Source organism: Amphiprion ocellaris, chromosome 13 (genome assembly GCF_022539595.1).
Source record: "Amphiprion ocellaris isolate individual 3 ecotype Okinawa chromosome 13, ASM2253959v1, whole genome shotgun sequence".
Classification (NCBI taxonomy): Eukaryota; Metazoa; Chordata; class Actinopteri; family Pomacentridae; genus Amphiprion; species Amphiprion ocellaris.
The window spans coordinates 10,801,618-10,816,755 of record NC_072778.1 but is presented as its reverse complement, the minus strand read 5'-3'; the positions used below and the strand labels follow the sequence as shown (position 1 = coordinate 10,816,755).

The following is a 15,138-nucleotide window of genomic DNA, read 5'->3' as shown; positions in this document are numbered from 1 at the left end:
GCAGGCTATTAAAGAGATTTCTATAAATAATTAAAGTTTATGTCAAAGCTTTTCTCTAAATACCTGTTAACCACACGATTTCTACACTTAAAAAGTGCAACGCTGCGTGGACAGAAGTCAGAAGTTTACCTGTAATGAAATATGAGCGGTCGGACGGAGCTTCGCGCCTGGCAGCTCCACGTACCCGTCGCGACCCAGGAAGTGAACAGTGGCCATCTTGTCACATTTGTTGCCATAGAAACCGGGCATGCAGCGGCAGATGGGCTCCCCAGCAACCACCAGGCACTGGGCGCCGTTCTGGCAGTCCGATTGGTCGCAGGGGCTCGTCTGCAGCAAGATCATTGGCGGAGGGTTCTCACAAAACAGCCCGCTGCGGGAGGAGGAGTTTAAACAGAAGATAACTTATTCATGGAACTTTAATTGGGTGATTTGTTGTGTCTGTATCCTCTCATAAAAGTTGTTTAGCACATGTTCTGTCATTTGTCTCATCGAAGTACATTTTGGAGATTGCACTGGTAAAGACGGAAAGGCAATATTCCTGAAGGACCTGGACACATTTTTATCAACACATCGTACTCTGGATCATCCATGAATCCCAAATTTCCTCTTTTTACTCTTCTTACATCTGTCTTCTTCTTCTGTTTGTTCCCTGCACACCTATGACTTCCTCCCTCTCTTTTTCCTCTCTGTCTCTTGTGATGAATTTGTTTCTCTCTCGCCAGCAGTCTCTGCTATAATTAACCACATGGAGCTGCATCTGCTGCACACACACACACAAACACACTCATGCACACAGTAGGTCGAGACAGTCAAGTGTCTGATTATGAAGTGCCATCTGTATCTCCTCCCAGTCTGGCCTGGCACTGTTCAACTGTGTTTGTGTCTGATTTGTTTCCATGACTCTCACCTGAAACCCTCTTTACAGACGCAGGTATAGCCATTGACAGCGTCCACACACTCCGCTCCGTGTTGACACTTGTTCTCCAGACAGTCATTATAGTCCTGCTCACAGTGTTGGCCCACATAGCCTGGTAAACACTCGCACCTAGAGCGACGTGGAAACATGGACAGGATTACTGAGTGTGTGCGTGACAAGCTTTGCCTCGTGACTGCAGATGTTTTACTGTACAAAGAGATGACAGGCTCGGTCCTTTTCTACAACATGTACGTTCAGTAAAGACATGCTTTCCTCGCTCAAGTGTTTCTGAGCAGGATGCCAAACTTTTTTTTACTCACTCACCAAGTTCCACATGGATAAACTCAATTTTGGATTTGTGCATAAAAAATTTCTGAGTAGATCTACATTCATGAAACCTCTTCCACTGTGTTTAGAGCAAGAAGTTCAATTAGACAGACAATGTTTAACCCTTAAAGCATGCTATCTTTAAATAAATTAATAAATATTAAGAGCCATAGAATGTGAAAACACAAAGAATCATTGAATTTTCAACTACCAAACCTACCTGTATTCCACGTCTCATTTAATAATTCACCAAAAATACAGTTTTCTCTAACCATATTATACAAAAACAAAACATTCTGCACTCTTTGGCACCAACATCAAGCCATCAGTGACTCAGCTGTGACCAACAGTCATGAGATTCTAAAAATAAAATTACATTTTTAAAAAAATCAGATGAACTGCAGGCTGTGCTTTACACAGAGCAGATAGGAGATAAATATGTAAAGAATAAAATTTAAGTACTAAAATATTTATGGTATACATAGAAATATACAGAAATTCATCTATATGTTTTTTCTTTTTTGATTTATATGCTTTATAATTGTTTTATACTGCACATAAGATACTTTTGAGTTCTCTCTACTTGTCATGGACAAGACATAAAAATAAGGAGTACAGTGAGTAAAAATGTGACAGCTGCAGAAACAAAACGACTTGGGATTCAGATGGACAAGTTAAGATTATTGCTATATCAGGCTGCTGAATATCTATGTTGCATATAAGTATGTTTATAGACCACTATGACAGTGTACTGTATTGTGTCAGGAAGAAATGGATGCAACTTATCTAAAATTACTCAACTTTTCACGACTGAAATCTGTTTTTCATTTAATAGCATCATATTTTAGAATTCATAAAATATCTCAAGAATTTTTTTTACTATCCTTTTATCAAAAGGTTAAAACATGAAACCCAGAAATTCTAGATTGAAGATTTTTTTTTTTTTTGCTAAACTCTATAAAATTTATGCCAAATCAGTCACACATTTTCTATGAAAAATTACGGTTTAAATTGCTTAATTTCCTCTTGAGCTGGTGTCTGAGGGCACCAATCTTTAGCAATGATGACCCTGATTCCTTGTGTCACAAAAAAGTCAGCCTTTAGCTCTTTCACCTCCCTGCTCCTGACACTTTTACAGTCATGTGACCTCTGACCCTTTCAGGTGCCGACCTCCCATAAAATTACTGCTCACCTGTAACTGCGGCCAACATGGATGCACTTTGAATCGTGCTGACAGGGATCAAAACCAGTGAGACAAGGGTCGACCACCTCCTCACACAGGTCACCTGGTGTCAAAGAAGGAAAATATTTATTTCTTTTCTTTATTAATTACAAACATTTGCATGGAAGTACGGCTAAATCGACAAGTGAATGAATGTTTGTGGTAAAGAGGTATGAAGGATTTTCAGAATAAAAGTGAGGAAAAAACTGCAGTTGGCAGTGAGGATAATAGAAAGATAGAACAGAGGAAGAAAATGGATGGGGGGGGAGGGCCGGTGTAACCTTTTCACATGTACTCTCTGGGAGCTTCAAATGACAGTGGAAAATAAAGTAAAGAAAAAAGAAAACACGGGGTGGAAAAAGATAATTTATATGTGTTTATATGTTGTTCAAGGCCTAAGATGTGCAGTGGGAGCCCTCGTGTATGCAGACACACAGGGAACAGCGTTATCAGCTTTTTCTCAGAGCTGATGGAGAAGAGGGTTAATAGGCTGTGTCGGAGTGGAGGCTGTCTATAGATGTACACACACACCCACACACACACAAACACGCACACACACACGCACGCACACACTTACATGCTCAAAGGCTGAGATGGGTTAACAGTGTGCGTAGAAGCCAGTAGCTGAAGCCAGTCATAAGAAGGAAGAGGGGACTGAGAAAGGTCAAGCACATTTCCATCGCTCTCTGCCTGCTTTAATCTAATCCTGCTGCCTAACTCCCACCCTGTCTGTCTCCAACACCCTCCTCAAGTCGCTTTTAGACACATGCTGTTCGGGGCTGTAGTCTACTCCTGGATCTGCCGGAAAGGATGTCTGAAATTCTTTTACAAAGTGTGCTGTGAGAGTGAATGTAAAGGTCCAGTGTGTCGAATTTAGGGGGACTGATGGGCAGTAATGGAATATATCATTCCTAATTATGTATTTAGTGATGTATAATCATCTGAATATAAGAACAGTTGTGTTTTCTTTACCTTAGAATGAGCCATTAATACTTAGAGGGAGAGGTTTTCTTCCTTGGCGTTTCAGTGCCATGTTTAGCCCAAACAAACCAAGCGCTAGCTCTATAACGGGCTTTTTGCATTTTTTTCCTGTTTGGTGGCCACCCAACGTAGGGATGTGTGAGGTGAGAGGTCTTCAGTTAGTTGCAATCTGCAACCTCACCTCTAGATGCCACTGAATCCTGCATGCGGGGGCTTTAAATTGGTCAATCTTAGAGACTATTTCACACATCAGACACTTAGTTAAAAATGCCAAAGTTAATTTATCAATGCAAGATTACCTGTGATACCTTAGAATAATCATCACACACAGACGAGATTGAGCGTTACTGAAGAAGATAAACACGTTAAACATGATTTATCCAGTGGCCTGTAAATTATTCTCCCCTGCGAGACATTATTTTTACTGGAGGTCAGCTTGCGGATTGGGACCAGCGACCTCTGTCTGACTTGTTCCATAAAGCAACACAACAGATTGCCAAGGCAGTAATGAGAGTGTTAATGATAATAGATCAGAGGCCAAAAAAAGCTGCAGTCATTTGTGTTTTCTTTCCAATGAATTATCACGAGGGCGGTTAAAGGTAAAGTGCTCAGTGGGACACATTCAAGATTTGGCACAATATTATGAGCATAATAACAGTGTAGAGAAGAGTCTTACTCCAAAGGTCAGCTTTAGCAGATAAATAAAGAGACACAATGTTGACATTCCAGCTGTGTAGTTTGGTAATTAAAAAAGCAATTCAGTATTTGAAGGAAAGCAAGCATCGCTTCGGGAAAACTGAATCATATTCTATGAAGAAGAGATTTGCAATATATTTCAGAAAACGTATTATAGGTATTTATGGAACTAACAGGATTATTTCTGAGGAATTTCTGGATTACCTGACCTTTTGTGGAGCACAACTCTATATATGTGATTTGAATATCTGTGTTTACCGAGGACGTTCCTTTGACTTCCTGACCTATTCTCCATCCCCATCATGAGACCAAAACGGATCAAAACTGCACTTGAGATATGTTTCTCATGAGCCAAAAGGCAGTTTGACATTTAATTTGCTATACACACAGTAGAAACCTTAAATCAGCTCTTTAAAAGGTCTTGAAACATTAAACGGTGATTTCTTTTTTGTCTCTGGTGTAAATGTGACGTGACAGTCTTGGTTGCTGAGTTCGGAGAAAGCAGAGTAACTAGCAAGGGACTGTCCTCTTAATGTGACACCTGATGATTAGACCGCGGTTCACTGAGCAGAGAGAAAGTTCAGAGCCAAAGGAACCAGCTGTGTGTGTGTGTGTGTGTGTGTGTGTGTGTGTGTGTGTGTGTGTGTGAGAGAGAGAGTGCGTGTGTGTGTGCAACAGCTGTATGTGGTAACGTGGCTGGCAGCGTGTGATGATTCTCGATGCCAACAACGATAATGACATGGTGCGAGTGCTGGTGAGTGTGTGTGTTTATTGACCGAGATCCAGTGTCAAAGGGGAACTGGTGTGTGTGTGTGTGTGTGTGTGTGTGTGTGTGTGTGTGTGGAGGACACTGTCACAAACAGAAAAACTTAACTTCACAGTCAGCAGTTTCGCTTCAACTTGCTGGACTCCACCACGGCAGGTCTCTCTCTCTCTCTCGCTGCTTCTGCCCTTTATCGGCCCTTTCTTTACCCTTTCCCCTGCTCTGTTTATTTTCCCCTTTCCCTCCCGTACACAGTCCCTCTTTGCCATTTCACTGTCACCCTCCCTCTCTCTCCCTCTCATTCTCTCTCTCCTGTGTGATTACTCTTTAAACCTCCTGCAGGAACAGTTTCAGGTCACTGCAGAGAGGCTGTCCATTACTAACTTACCATCCAGTAAAGTGGAAAATATGATTTTGTATGTGTGTGTGTGTAGTAGTGGAGGGACTTGGTGACCCTCCCAGTCTCTCAGGGGCAAAGACTGATGGTTTCAGGAATATCTGAGTGTAGAAACAGCCGTTGTGTGTGTGTATAGACATATATGTGTACCTGTGTAGTTGGGTGGGCAGATGCAGGTGTAGTTGTTGACTCCATCGATGCAGGTGGAGTTGTTCTCACAGTCATTGTCTTCACAGTCATCGGGGTTTATCTCACAACGCTGGCCCTCGAACCCTGGCGGACACACACAGCTACACGCACACAAACACACAAAATGTGCGTTATTACATGGTGAGCAGGCCAGATCTGAGCGTACGCTGCTGCTGCTCGACTTGAAATAAAATCAATCATCCAGATCAATCAGATACTCAACTTCACTTCCCCTTAAATTCTCCTGTAAGAGGGAGCTTTAAAGAGAAACAATTTAATCTGTATTGTCGTGGCTTTTCTTCCATCCGGTGCTGGTTTTTACACACCACCGGAGCCACAGCGTATCTATATTTAGTGGTCAAACAAGAGACACCATTTCATCAGTTAATTGCGTCAGTTTATAGCAGAAATGAAATTTTAACATGGCTGTTCAAAGTTTAAACCCGTGCACTAACCTGTCCTGATGAGCTTCTTCTGCGCTAAAATTTAGAGGGAATCGGCTCTCTTTTTATAATGCTGTGCTCTAATACGTGGCATCTCTGTCTTTTGTGTTGGAGCATGTTTCATTAATAAATATCAGAAGTCAGAATTCCTTCAGCTTCCACTGTCTAACACCTGGACAATTCAAAAGGAATTATCAAAGCCTGCTCCTCTTCACCTCCATCTCTTCAGATTCATTTCACCCTCCCCTTTTCTCACCAGCCATTGATCTCTTACCCCTTTCCACCCTTTGTATCTCAGTCAGATTACCTCCTTGTAACAGATCAGAAACAGAAAGACTACCTTTATATACTCAAAGTTTAATAAACATCATCACAGCTGCATTTGGCATCTCACCCTCTCTCACAACTTTCTATTCTCCCATTTTACTCCTACACATCTTTGACTTGAGTTACTTGTATTAGATTAAAAGAATTTTACAGCAAGGTCACCCTAAGAGTTTAAGAAAGGGGAAAGTTGCTTCGGCACAGGTGACAATTATCAACCCACACACTCACGCTTATTTGTGACACAGTACCCTTTGTTCTTCCCACTCTCCTACACCTCTAAAACTTACTCTGCAGTTCTGTTTTTTTTTCATTCCTTTCATTTCACTCTCTCAGATATTTCTAATCTAACTTCGGTGCCTCACAGACCTTTTCTCATGCCAGCAGTTATCTCACTCTATCTCTTCTCACACCATGTATGATAGTCATTAGTAACCCATGCCCAATCTGACTGCCAGTTTAAAGAAGCTTCACTTAAAGATGGATTGAGCAGTTTTTTACCTCATGGGGGCAGACTCTGACCTGAGATATAATGAGCTTATTGAGCTGTTATGGCTCATATCTTAGTAAAAATATGAGCCAGTTCATAGTTTTCGCATGACCAATGCAGACTTTAAAAGAGACAGTGGACCTGCACATGGTTCTATTCTTACTCCAACATGTACCCATTCCTCTGAACGCAGGAAGTCATATTGTCCATCATACTGAACAAAGAAAACCACACAGTCCTCCAGTGGATGTTTCTGAAAGGCTGACTATGACTTCATACACTTTATAAGATGTCGCAGCTAGTGACAGATTGATTGGTGTCAGTTCAATTCAATTCAAATCAATTCAATTTTATTTATATAGCGCCAATTACAGTCAAATCGTCTCGAGACGCTTTACAGAACCCATATGTCTGACCCCCAGAGCAAGCCAAAAGGCGACAGTGGCAAGGAAAACACCCTTTTAACAGGGAAAAAAACCACGAGCAGAACCCGGCTCTAATGTGGGGGGACCCATCTGCCTGCTGGCCGGGCGGGTTGAGAGGGACAGAAGAGGTAGAGAGGTAGAGATAGAGGGGTAGAGGTAGAGATAGAGGGATACAGATAGAGGGGTAGAGATAGAGAGGTGGGGGGGTGGGACACAAGGACCATAAAACACAGCCACACATCTGAAGCATCCAGCTCTGGGACCAGGGACACTCGGAGAAAGGACACAGAAAGAAACAGAGTGAATGTAATGCAATAATGGTATATATAGTAAATACATAGGTAGTTAGAGAAGGGCTCAGTGCATCCAGAGAGGTTCCCCAGTGGTTATTCCTGAGATGTGTCGAGCACAGGGGGTAGCACAACACAGGATTTCTGGAGAATTTAGAACTTCCCACTGTGTTTGAGCACCTCAAAGTTCATCCGTCCATCCATTATCTAGACACCACATAATCTTCGTTAGGGTTGCGGGGGGGATGGAGTCTATCCAAGCTGACTAAGGGTGAAGGTAGGGTACACCCTGGACAGTCTATCACAGGGCTACACATAGAGACAAACAAGCACACTCACATTCACTCCTATGGACAATTTACAGTTACCAATTAACCTCAGCTTGTTATTGGATTGTGGGAAGAAGTCGGAGTACCCGAAAAAAACCCATGCATGCACAGAGAGAACACCTCCAAAGCGGTAACTTCATTTACAGTTCATAAAATAATTATTATAAACTGTGGATATCCTTGTACAGTCTCTCATCATAACAAGCATTTGTTTCTCTGGTGCATGTAGTGTGGATACCCTGCACTTTAACACATTTTGGACTGCATGTAGACCCTTGTGAATCTGGGTCGATGACAAAATTTACATTGCATGTACTCCTTTGGACAGAGAAAGCATGATTTCATACCAAGTCATCCAGCAGAGGAGAAAGAAAAACAAGCAGTGCAAATTACCACTGAAATAAGATTTTGGAGTACACTAAACACAGTGGGCTAAAATCTCTTTTAAGTAACATGGTTTGCTGTAGATGCTCAGTAGTCTGGTAATATGAATTATTTTTTATTTCATTTAGTTGTAAATTTAGAAATTGTGTCATACTCAATTCCTCAATGCAACCTGAGTTACAAAATTCTAAATTTAGTTTAATTTTGTAGTAAAAGAAATCATTCTTCTAATATCTGCAGTAACTGAAAAGGAATGAAGGAAAAAAATAAGAAAGAACGGATTAATCTGAATCTGAAAAAAAACCATGAGCAGTGGTAAGAAAGAGAGAAGAAAAGAGGAAGGATAGGAGGGTTCCCGTGAGAAACTAAACACACAGAAATACAAATGAATGGAGCACTGCAGGCACTGACAGGGTCAGAGAGCACTGCTCCACCAATCAAATCACAGTCTTGACATTTAAAGTATATAGTTTGACAAATGGGTTCCTGCTAAGAACCAAGGCTAATTGGACTTATTGAATATCCCCAACTGATTATATAACATGTTAAAATGTCAAAGGGGCTGGTTCCCGTCTCTTTCTGTCTTCCTCTCTCTCTTTTTCTGTCTCTCTCAGAGGGCACAAGTATGTACCTGTGTTGGTATTACCATTAAGACAAGATCTATGAAGGGTAAAGAGAGCCCTAATAGCATTACCACACAGGACGTTAAAGGCCAGATGCATATCAAGGCCTTTCAAAGGGCAAAGGCCTCGTTAAGGAGGTCGAGAGGGAGACAAATCTGGTAGAAAGATATTTATGACAATTGTTTCAATTACATCTGCTATTTGTCACAAGCCTTGGACAAAGGGGAACTTTTTGGAGCGACACGGATTACCAGGCTGGAAACCTATGCAACATAGATATATAGAGTATTGGTAGCTTTGAAACAGAAAGACTGAATTTAGATTGATTTCTTAAATATGTATAATACCACTACCAATTCTGCCTCCTAGGTTCTTCAAAGACTTTTAAAAAGTGTAAAATACTGTATATTTAATGTGGTTTGGTTAAATTTAATGGTGAAAGGACTGTTTTGCTTGAAATGCACCACATTAAAAAGTCTGACTGCATATGGTCTGCTTTTAATTTATCCCATTTCTAAACAATTGCTGATCATTTTGATTATTTTTGGTCTGCGGTCGACTACCATTTTCTCCATTCACACTTTCCAAACAGAACTTCGGCACTCTTGCTTTAGCTCCTTAGTCCAAAAGGTATTAGTCATGGGGTGGGGAAACACAGTGTTAGGTCATGACCAAGAATATCTGAAGCTTCTCTAAACAATTCCACATGGGATTTTACAGTATTTCAAGCTGCCACATTGAGCAGAACCACAGGAGCAACCCAGAGATGTGAGAAGCCAGTCTGGGATCCTGGATCAGCTGGGAAAAGATGGGTAGGAAAAGTTCTGCTCTTCACTGCCTCAACGACTACCGCTGAGAGGCTCTCTAACCCCAGAGTCTAACGGGGCTGCTCTGAAGCCAGGAGTCAGAACTGTGATTGTGTCGGGCAGCTCCCAGGTGTGAATGTGTGAAACAGTGTGAATGTAAAACACGGAGGAAGCATGTGCAGCACGATTTCTCCAGGTGAACATAGACGAATAGAGAGGTTAAGTGCTTTATGGATTATGGGCTTACATAATCCAATCACATTAAAATGCTGAATATCAAAGTATTATTAGTGTCTGGGTCCAATACACAAAACACAGCTTTAACATTTACACGTTTATATGCATACCAGAGAGTAAATGTTCACATCAGCATTTTCCCTTCTTTATTTTCCCTTAAATAAATAGAGAAACAGACGTAAAACTGAGCTGCATTCTGTAAAGTAATTCAAGAGACCTAATTAGAAGCATCCCTGCATGATAAATAATATTTTTTAATGATTAAGATAAACCTTGTAAGGTAAACACATTTTGATGGGTTGGGTTGACAGAGTAATGTTGGTACACGTATTAACTTAAGACTGTGTGTAATTTAAACTCAAAAGTCTACATTAATTGATTAAAACAAATTTCAAGTTCAACTTAATGAAATTGGCTCAGTAATTTAGCTTTTCTTCATCTTAAGTTAAGGATTTTAAATCTCCTTCTGTACCTACTTTACACTGGAATGACAAAAACTCATGTTCATAATTAAGCAATTAAGTGCATAACATTTGAAAACTTCCTTTAAATAAGATGGAAATACTACTTGGAACAATTTCCTTTTTTAAAAAATAAATGCTCAACTTAAAATGTTGGCAATTTCCTCCAACTCCTTGTTGTATGTTGGCTGAACAGAATTTCATTAGATGTTGTCGCAGCTCAAACACATTGATGCAAACTGCTGCATTCATTTTTACTTTTTGTTGTTGAGCCAATGCATTATTTCTTTTGTCTGTTTATTATTTATTCTAAGATCTTAAAATTACAGTATGCCTCATATTTAGAGATGTGTCACAAAATGTAAAAAAATCTCAGTCAAACGCAAGCTTGGGGCGTCATGTTGACAACAGTTTTATACAAACTTAGCAAAAAAACAAAAAAAACTGAACACTAATGTGAGCAGTGCCAGAAGTTTAAGGCATCCCTTTGAGCATTTCAGGATGTGAGTGAAAGAGCACAAGGATTTAATGAGCAACCTGAATGGAGTTTCCTCCTTTGAAATGTCCCTTCTCTTCCCGTCGAACCCCCCCACCAACACACACACACACACACACATACAGAGGCAGGAAAACACATCATAAGGTCAGAGTGAGTTGTTATCTTGGGTAATGCATTGTCCAGTGAAGCAAGACTGTCCACTCTAATCACACTGTCTATATTTCTGGGGGCCGAGTAAAGTTAATTTTTCCTTTAGATGAGAATACAGGGTGAGGTTCTGAAAATTTCTCCGCTAATAGAAAGAGGCATCTGGGTAGAAAGGGCAATGAGATCTGACCCGCAGCCTAAATGGATTCACAGAGGAGTTCTCTGAAGTGACTCACTCTTGTTTTACTTTTCTCTCTCATCTACATTCAACTCGGAAGCGACGTAATTGTCCTATTAGTGGTTTCAATACAGAGAAACTACAGTGAGAAACTGGCACGCAAATACACAATTTGAATTCTCACTGATACACTTCTTTACAAAAATTCAAGATTTTAATATGACAGTTAACCAGAGACATTGTCGTACCTGAAGTGGTCTTCATGTCCAGGCTGGATGTGGCAGGTTCCTCCATTAGAACAAGGAAAGCTAATACAGGCATTGATGGGTATTTCACAGTCTTGACCCTGGAGGAGAGGAGAGGACCACGAAAGGCAAAGAAGTTAATAACCAACTCTATTACTATTCATACAGATACTATCTAAGGTTGCGTTCAAACTGCTTCACTATTAACATCTTCTCACTCCACTCAACAAGAGAGCGAAAAAATCTTGTAAAATCTCCCAATTCTCCTGTTACCTGAAATTCTATTAATTTGTATCAAAACAGATATTGCAACCATGTGCATTTTATGTTTTACTCACACATAAAACTCAATCATTCAATAACACTGACCACAAAAGAACATTCCTAGTAAAATCCAACCATTGACAGGGTGACATACAGTGTCATCTGCAGGTGTTTTCCTATAAAAAACACAACAAAATAGGCCTTTTGTCTCTATTGCATAAAGTTCTGACAGTTATCTGATTTTGTGCACTTGTAATTTTCCTTTTTAGGAAGGCTTTGAATATTTTAGGTGCAGTGAAAGGAGATAGCCTGCAGAAAGAGAGAGAGGACTGAATAAATCTAATTTGGTTGTTGAATAAAAAAATACAGCTTTCTTAACCAACTGCTCAACTTCAACAATGAACTCTTATTGCTTTATTTTCTATTTTCTCTCCCTCTCTTACGCAAAAGCCCAAACAATTCTAAGCAGGACATATGCACAAATCCATAAATGTATACACACAATATACAAACGCATGTGGACACGACAAATGTACCTCTTTGATTCATTGCTTTTCCTACTGCACACCTGTTTTCTAAATAAACAGCTTTCACCATTAACTGTATCAAGAATCAGAGTCCTACACACACACACACACACACAGACCTAGACACACACACACATCCATACACACTCCCTGTCCACATTCATCCCTGCGGCTGTAGTTTTAATTTCAAACCAAAAAAACCTTTGGCCGCTAACAAACCCACTTCCTTTGATCAAAGCCCGAAAGAAGATGTTTATTCTTGTTTTTCAATCTCCATCCATCTTCATTATTCCCTTCCCTCTTTTCCTTTTTTACGGTAGCACTTTGTATTTCCTTCTACCTCGCCCTCTTTCTCACTATTTGCATTTTGTAGATTTGTTTTCCCACCATCTCTGCCTTTCTTTTTACATTTCTCGCTCCTTCCTTCTACCTCCACCTTTCTCACTCCTGCAGTGAAATTTCCCTCACTCCTTTCCTGTCTTCCCCCCTCTCTTTCTAATTCTCTCCCCCTCTTTTGTTCTTTGCTGCTCCTTCTTTGATTCCTTTAACACATTTTAATTAATGTTGTCCCAGCGGACACCAGCGCAGAAAGAAAAACATACACACAGACACCTACATGCACAGACACACACACAGACACCCACACACACATGCACAGACACACACACACACACACACACACACACACTCCAACAGTCCCTGTTTCCCAGTCTGTGACCTTGGCAAGTAACGTTTTAATTAAAAAGCAAGACTAAGGCTTTGTCTTCCTGTAAAATCCCAAAGGTTATGAGGTGTGTGCTCTCATGAGACCTGAAGTGTATCTTTAAAGTGCTTGCACACACAGTCGCACACATACAGACAGGTACACAAACACATAAACACAAACGCAAGCACACAAATCCCCTTGAGTCTTGAACCCTATGATCTCAATACACATAGAAGTGGAGGGTAAGCTGATGAACACACATACAGTCCTGTGCACCAGTTTCAAGCACTTTGTATTTTTAGATTATTATAAATCATGCCAACCCTGTTTCACAAAATGACAGTTTTATCCAACTAAACTGCATTCTGATTTACATTTGGAAAGAAACATATTGTCTCCCTGAAACTCTGCCAGTTTTAAATGGCCACAGAGTCCACTTTCAGATGTTGGAGCGAAGATGGAAAAAAACAGGACTTTCACCCAAGAGACTGGAGTCAACATCCTGAGTGGAATCATCTTAACCTTGATTTTCACTTGATGTTTGGTTTGTGGGGGGGGCACGGTGGGCTCAGTGGTTAGCACCGTCGCTTCATAGCTAAAAGATCCCCGGTTCACGTCTCAGTCTGGGATCTTTCTGTGTGGAGTTTGCGTGTTCTCCCTGTGCTGGTTTCTTCCCACCATCCAGAAACTTGCTGAGGTTAACTGGTGATTCTGAATTGTCTGTCGGTGTGAATGTGCATGTGCTTGGTTGAATGTCCCCTGCCTTCACCCGGAGTCAGTACGATGTGTAGATAATGGGTGGATGTTTGGTTTGATTTAGGCAGCAAAACTACTTAATCAGGTTTATGAAAATGTCATATTGTGGTTTAAAATTTGAGCCATTCACTAAATATTTGAAGCTACTTCTCCATTTTCTTGGATACCAGGATCAGGAGTCTGATCTAATGAATGACTGACTGAAAAGGCTGAGAGTAAATCACTGAAGTAAATGGCAAAGACATGTTGATTTTGTGATTAATTTCCCTCAAAATGTAACAGAAAATGCAGCTTAGTTGTGTAGAAATCCATTTTTAATGACACGGGAGATGAGATTCCTGCTGCCACTTCACCCCAAACCTGCAGCCAGAGTGATAAAGAACTATTCATGACATTGCTTTTAAAAGCATCCTCAACTTAATATGATACAGTACTGCAGTGCACATGCATACCTGTTCACATATATCCTCCGCACATATCCAAATTTGCCTTTCAGTAGTAGATTTGCATTTCTTTCTGAATGCCGAGGTACATACATAGACGGATATATCGTCCTTCATCTTTTGATCGGTACCTCCAGAGCAGCCAGCTGCAATCATCATTCCTCTATTGATGGACAGGTAGATACATTATGCATACAAGGCCAGAGTTAAGCCTGATAATACTGCTAATACCACAGACTTATGCAGCACGGCTGTCCATCTAGGAGCCGGTGCTGGACACCACAATTCAGAGGCTTTGAAATACAGCAAAACCACCAAATAATGGCCAGCTAACTGACAGTCAAAGTAGGTGGTACAGTGAATCAATAACACATGAGGTAAACATTGTTAGAGTTTGAGGGCTGATTCCTCCTGCCTCTACACCTGCCAAAATGTATTTTGATTAATCACTTTGGAAATGTTTCCAACAAACGGCAAAGAGGACGGCGGCGCTGATGAGCCTAATAACCATTCAATAAGAGAGACAATATAAATTGTGACAGGACCATAACAGAGTCTAATCAAAGTCTAATCAAATAACACATTAGAGTGCCTACTGACCAAAAAAAGACAATGCATTAAAATGTTCCTTCTTGCTTCCACACTGAGAATAGTAAGTTTGTTGAGCCTATAAAGTTACATCCAGCAGCCTGATTTCAATTGAAAGTGTCTCACTCTGTTGCTGTTTGGTTTCTCACCTTGAATCCATATGGACAGGTGCAGCGGTAAGATCCAACAGCATCAGACACACAGGTGCCATTGTTTTGGCAGGGTGCTGCCAGGCAGGGGGTGCACTTGGACATCAGGGTGATATCCACTGGACCTATGCAAGATAACAGAAACACAAGCAGATGAGAGGAAGAAGAGAGGACGGACGTTGATGAGAAGACAGAAATGGAGCAAATAAAAGCACTGAAGGCAAATGTATTTATATATAGGCACCCAGCGCTAAAAAGCATTCCCACAGACCTCACTTAATGGGGTGTACATAAGCCTTACATGAGAAAAGCAAGTGCTTAAGAGAACAATAA

General features: G+C 40.7%; 1 protein-coding gene across 6 annotated transcripts in view; it reads right to left on the bottom strand.

Annotated features, from left to right (window-relative positions):
• Window positions 1-15,138, bottom strand: part of slit3 (slit homolog 3 (Drosophila)) — a 255,500-nt gene that overhangs the window by 19,499 nt on the left and 220,863 nt on the right. For all 6 annotated transcript variants that reach the window (XM_023285193.3, XM_023285192.3, XM_055016575.1 and 3 more), the window contains 6 exons: window positions 14,806-14,930; window positions 11,376-11,473; window positions 5,453-5,592; window positions 2,436-2,529; window positions 908-1,045; window positions 130-370 (listed from right to left, as the gene is read on the bottom strand). In XM_023285193.3, coding sequence (XP_023140961.2) covers window positions 130-370; window positions 908-1,045; window positions 2,436-2,529; window positions 5,453-5,592; window positions 11,376-11,473; window positions 14,806-14,930 — 836 coding nt within the window. The remainder of the gene's footprint in view (window positions 1-129; window positions 371-907; window positions 1,046-2,435; window positions 2,530-5,452; window positions 5,593-11,375; window positions 11,474-14,805; window positions 14,931-15,138) is intronic.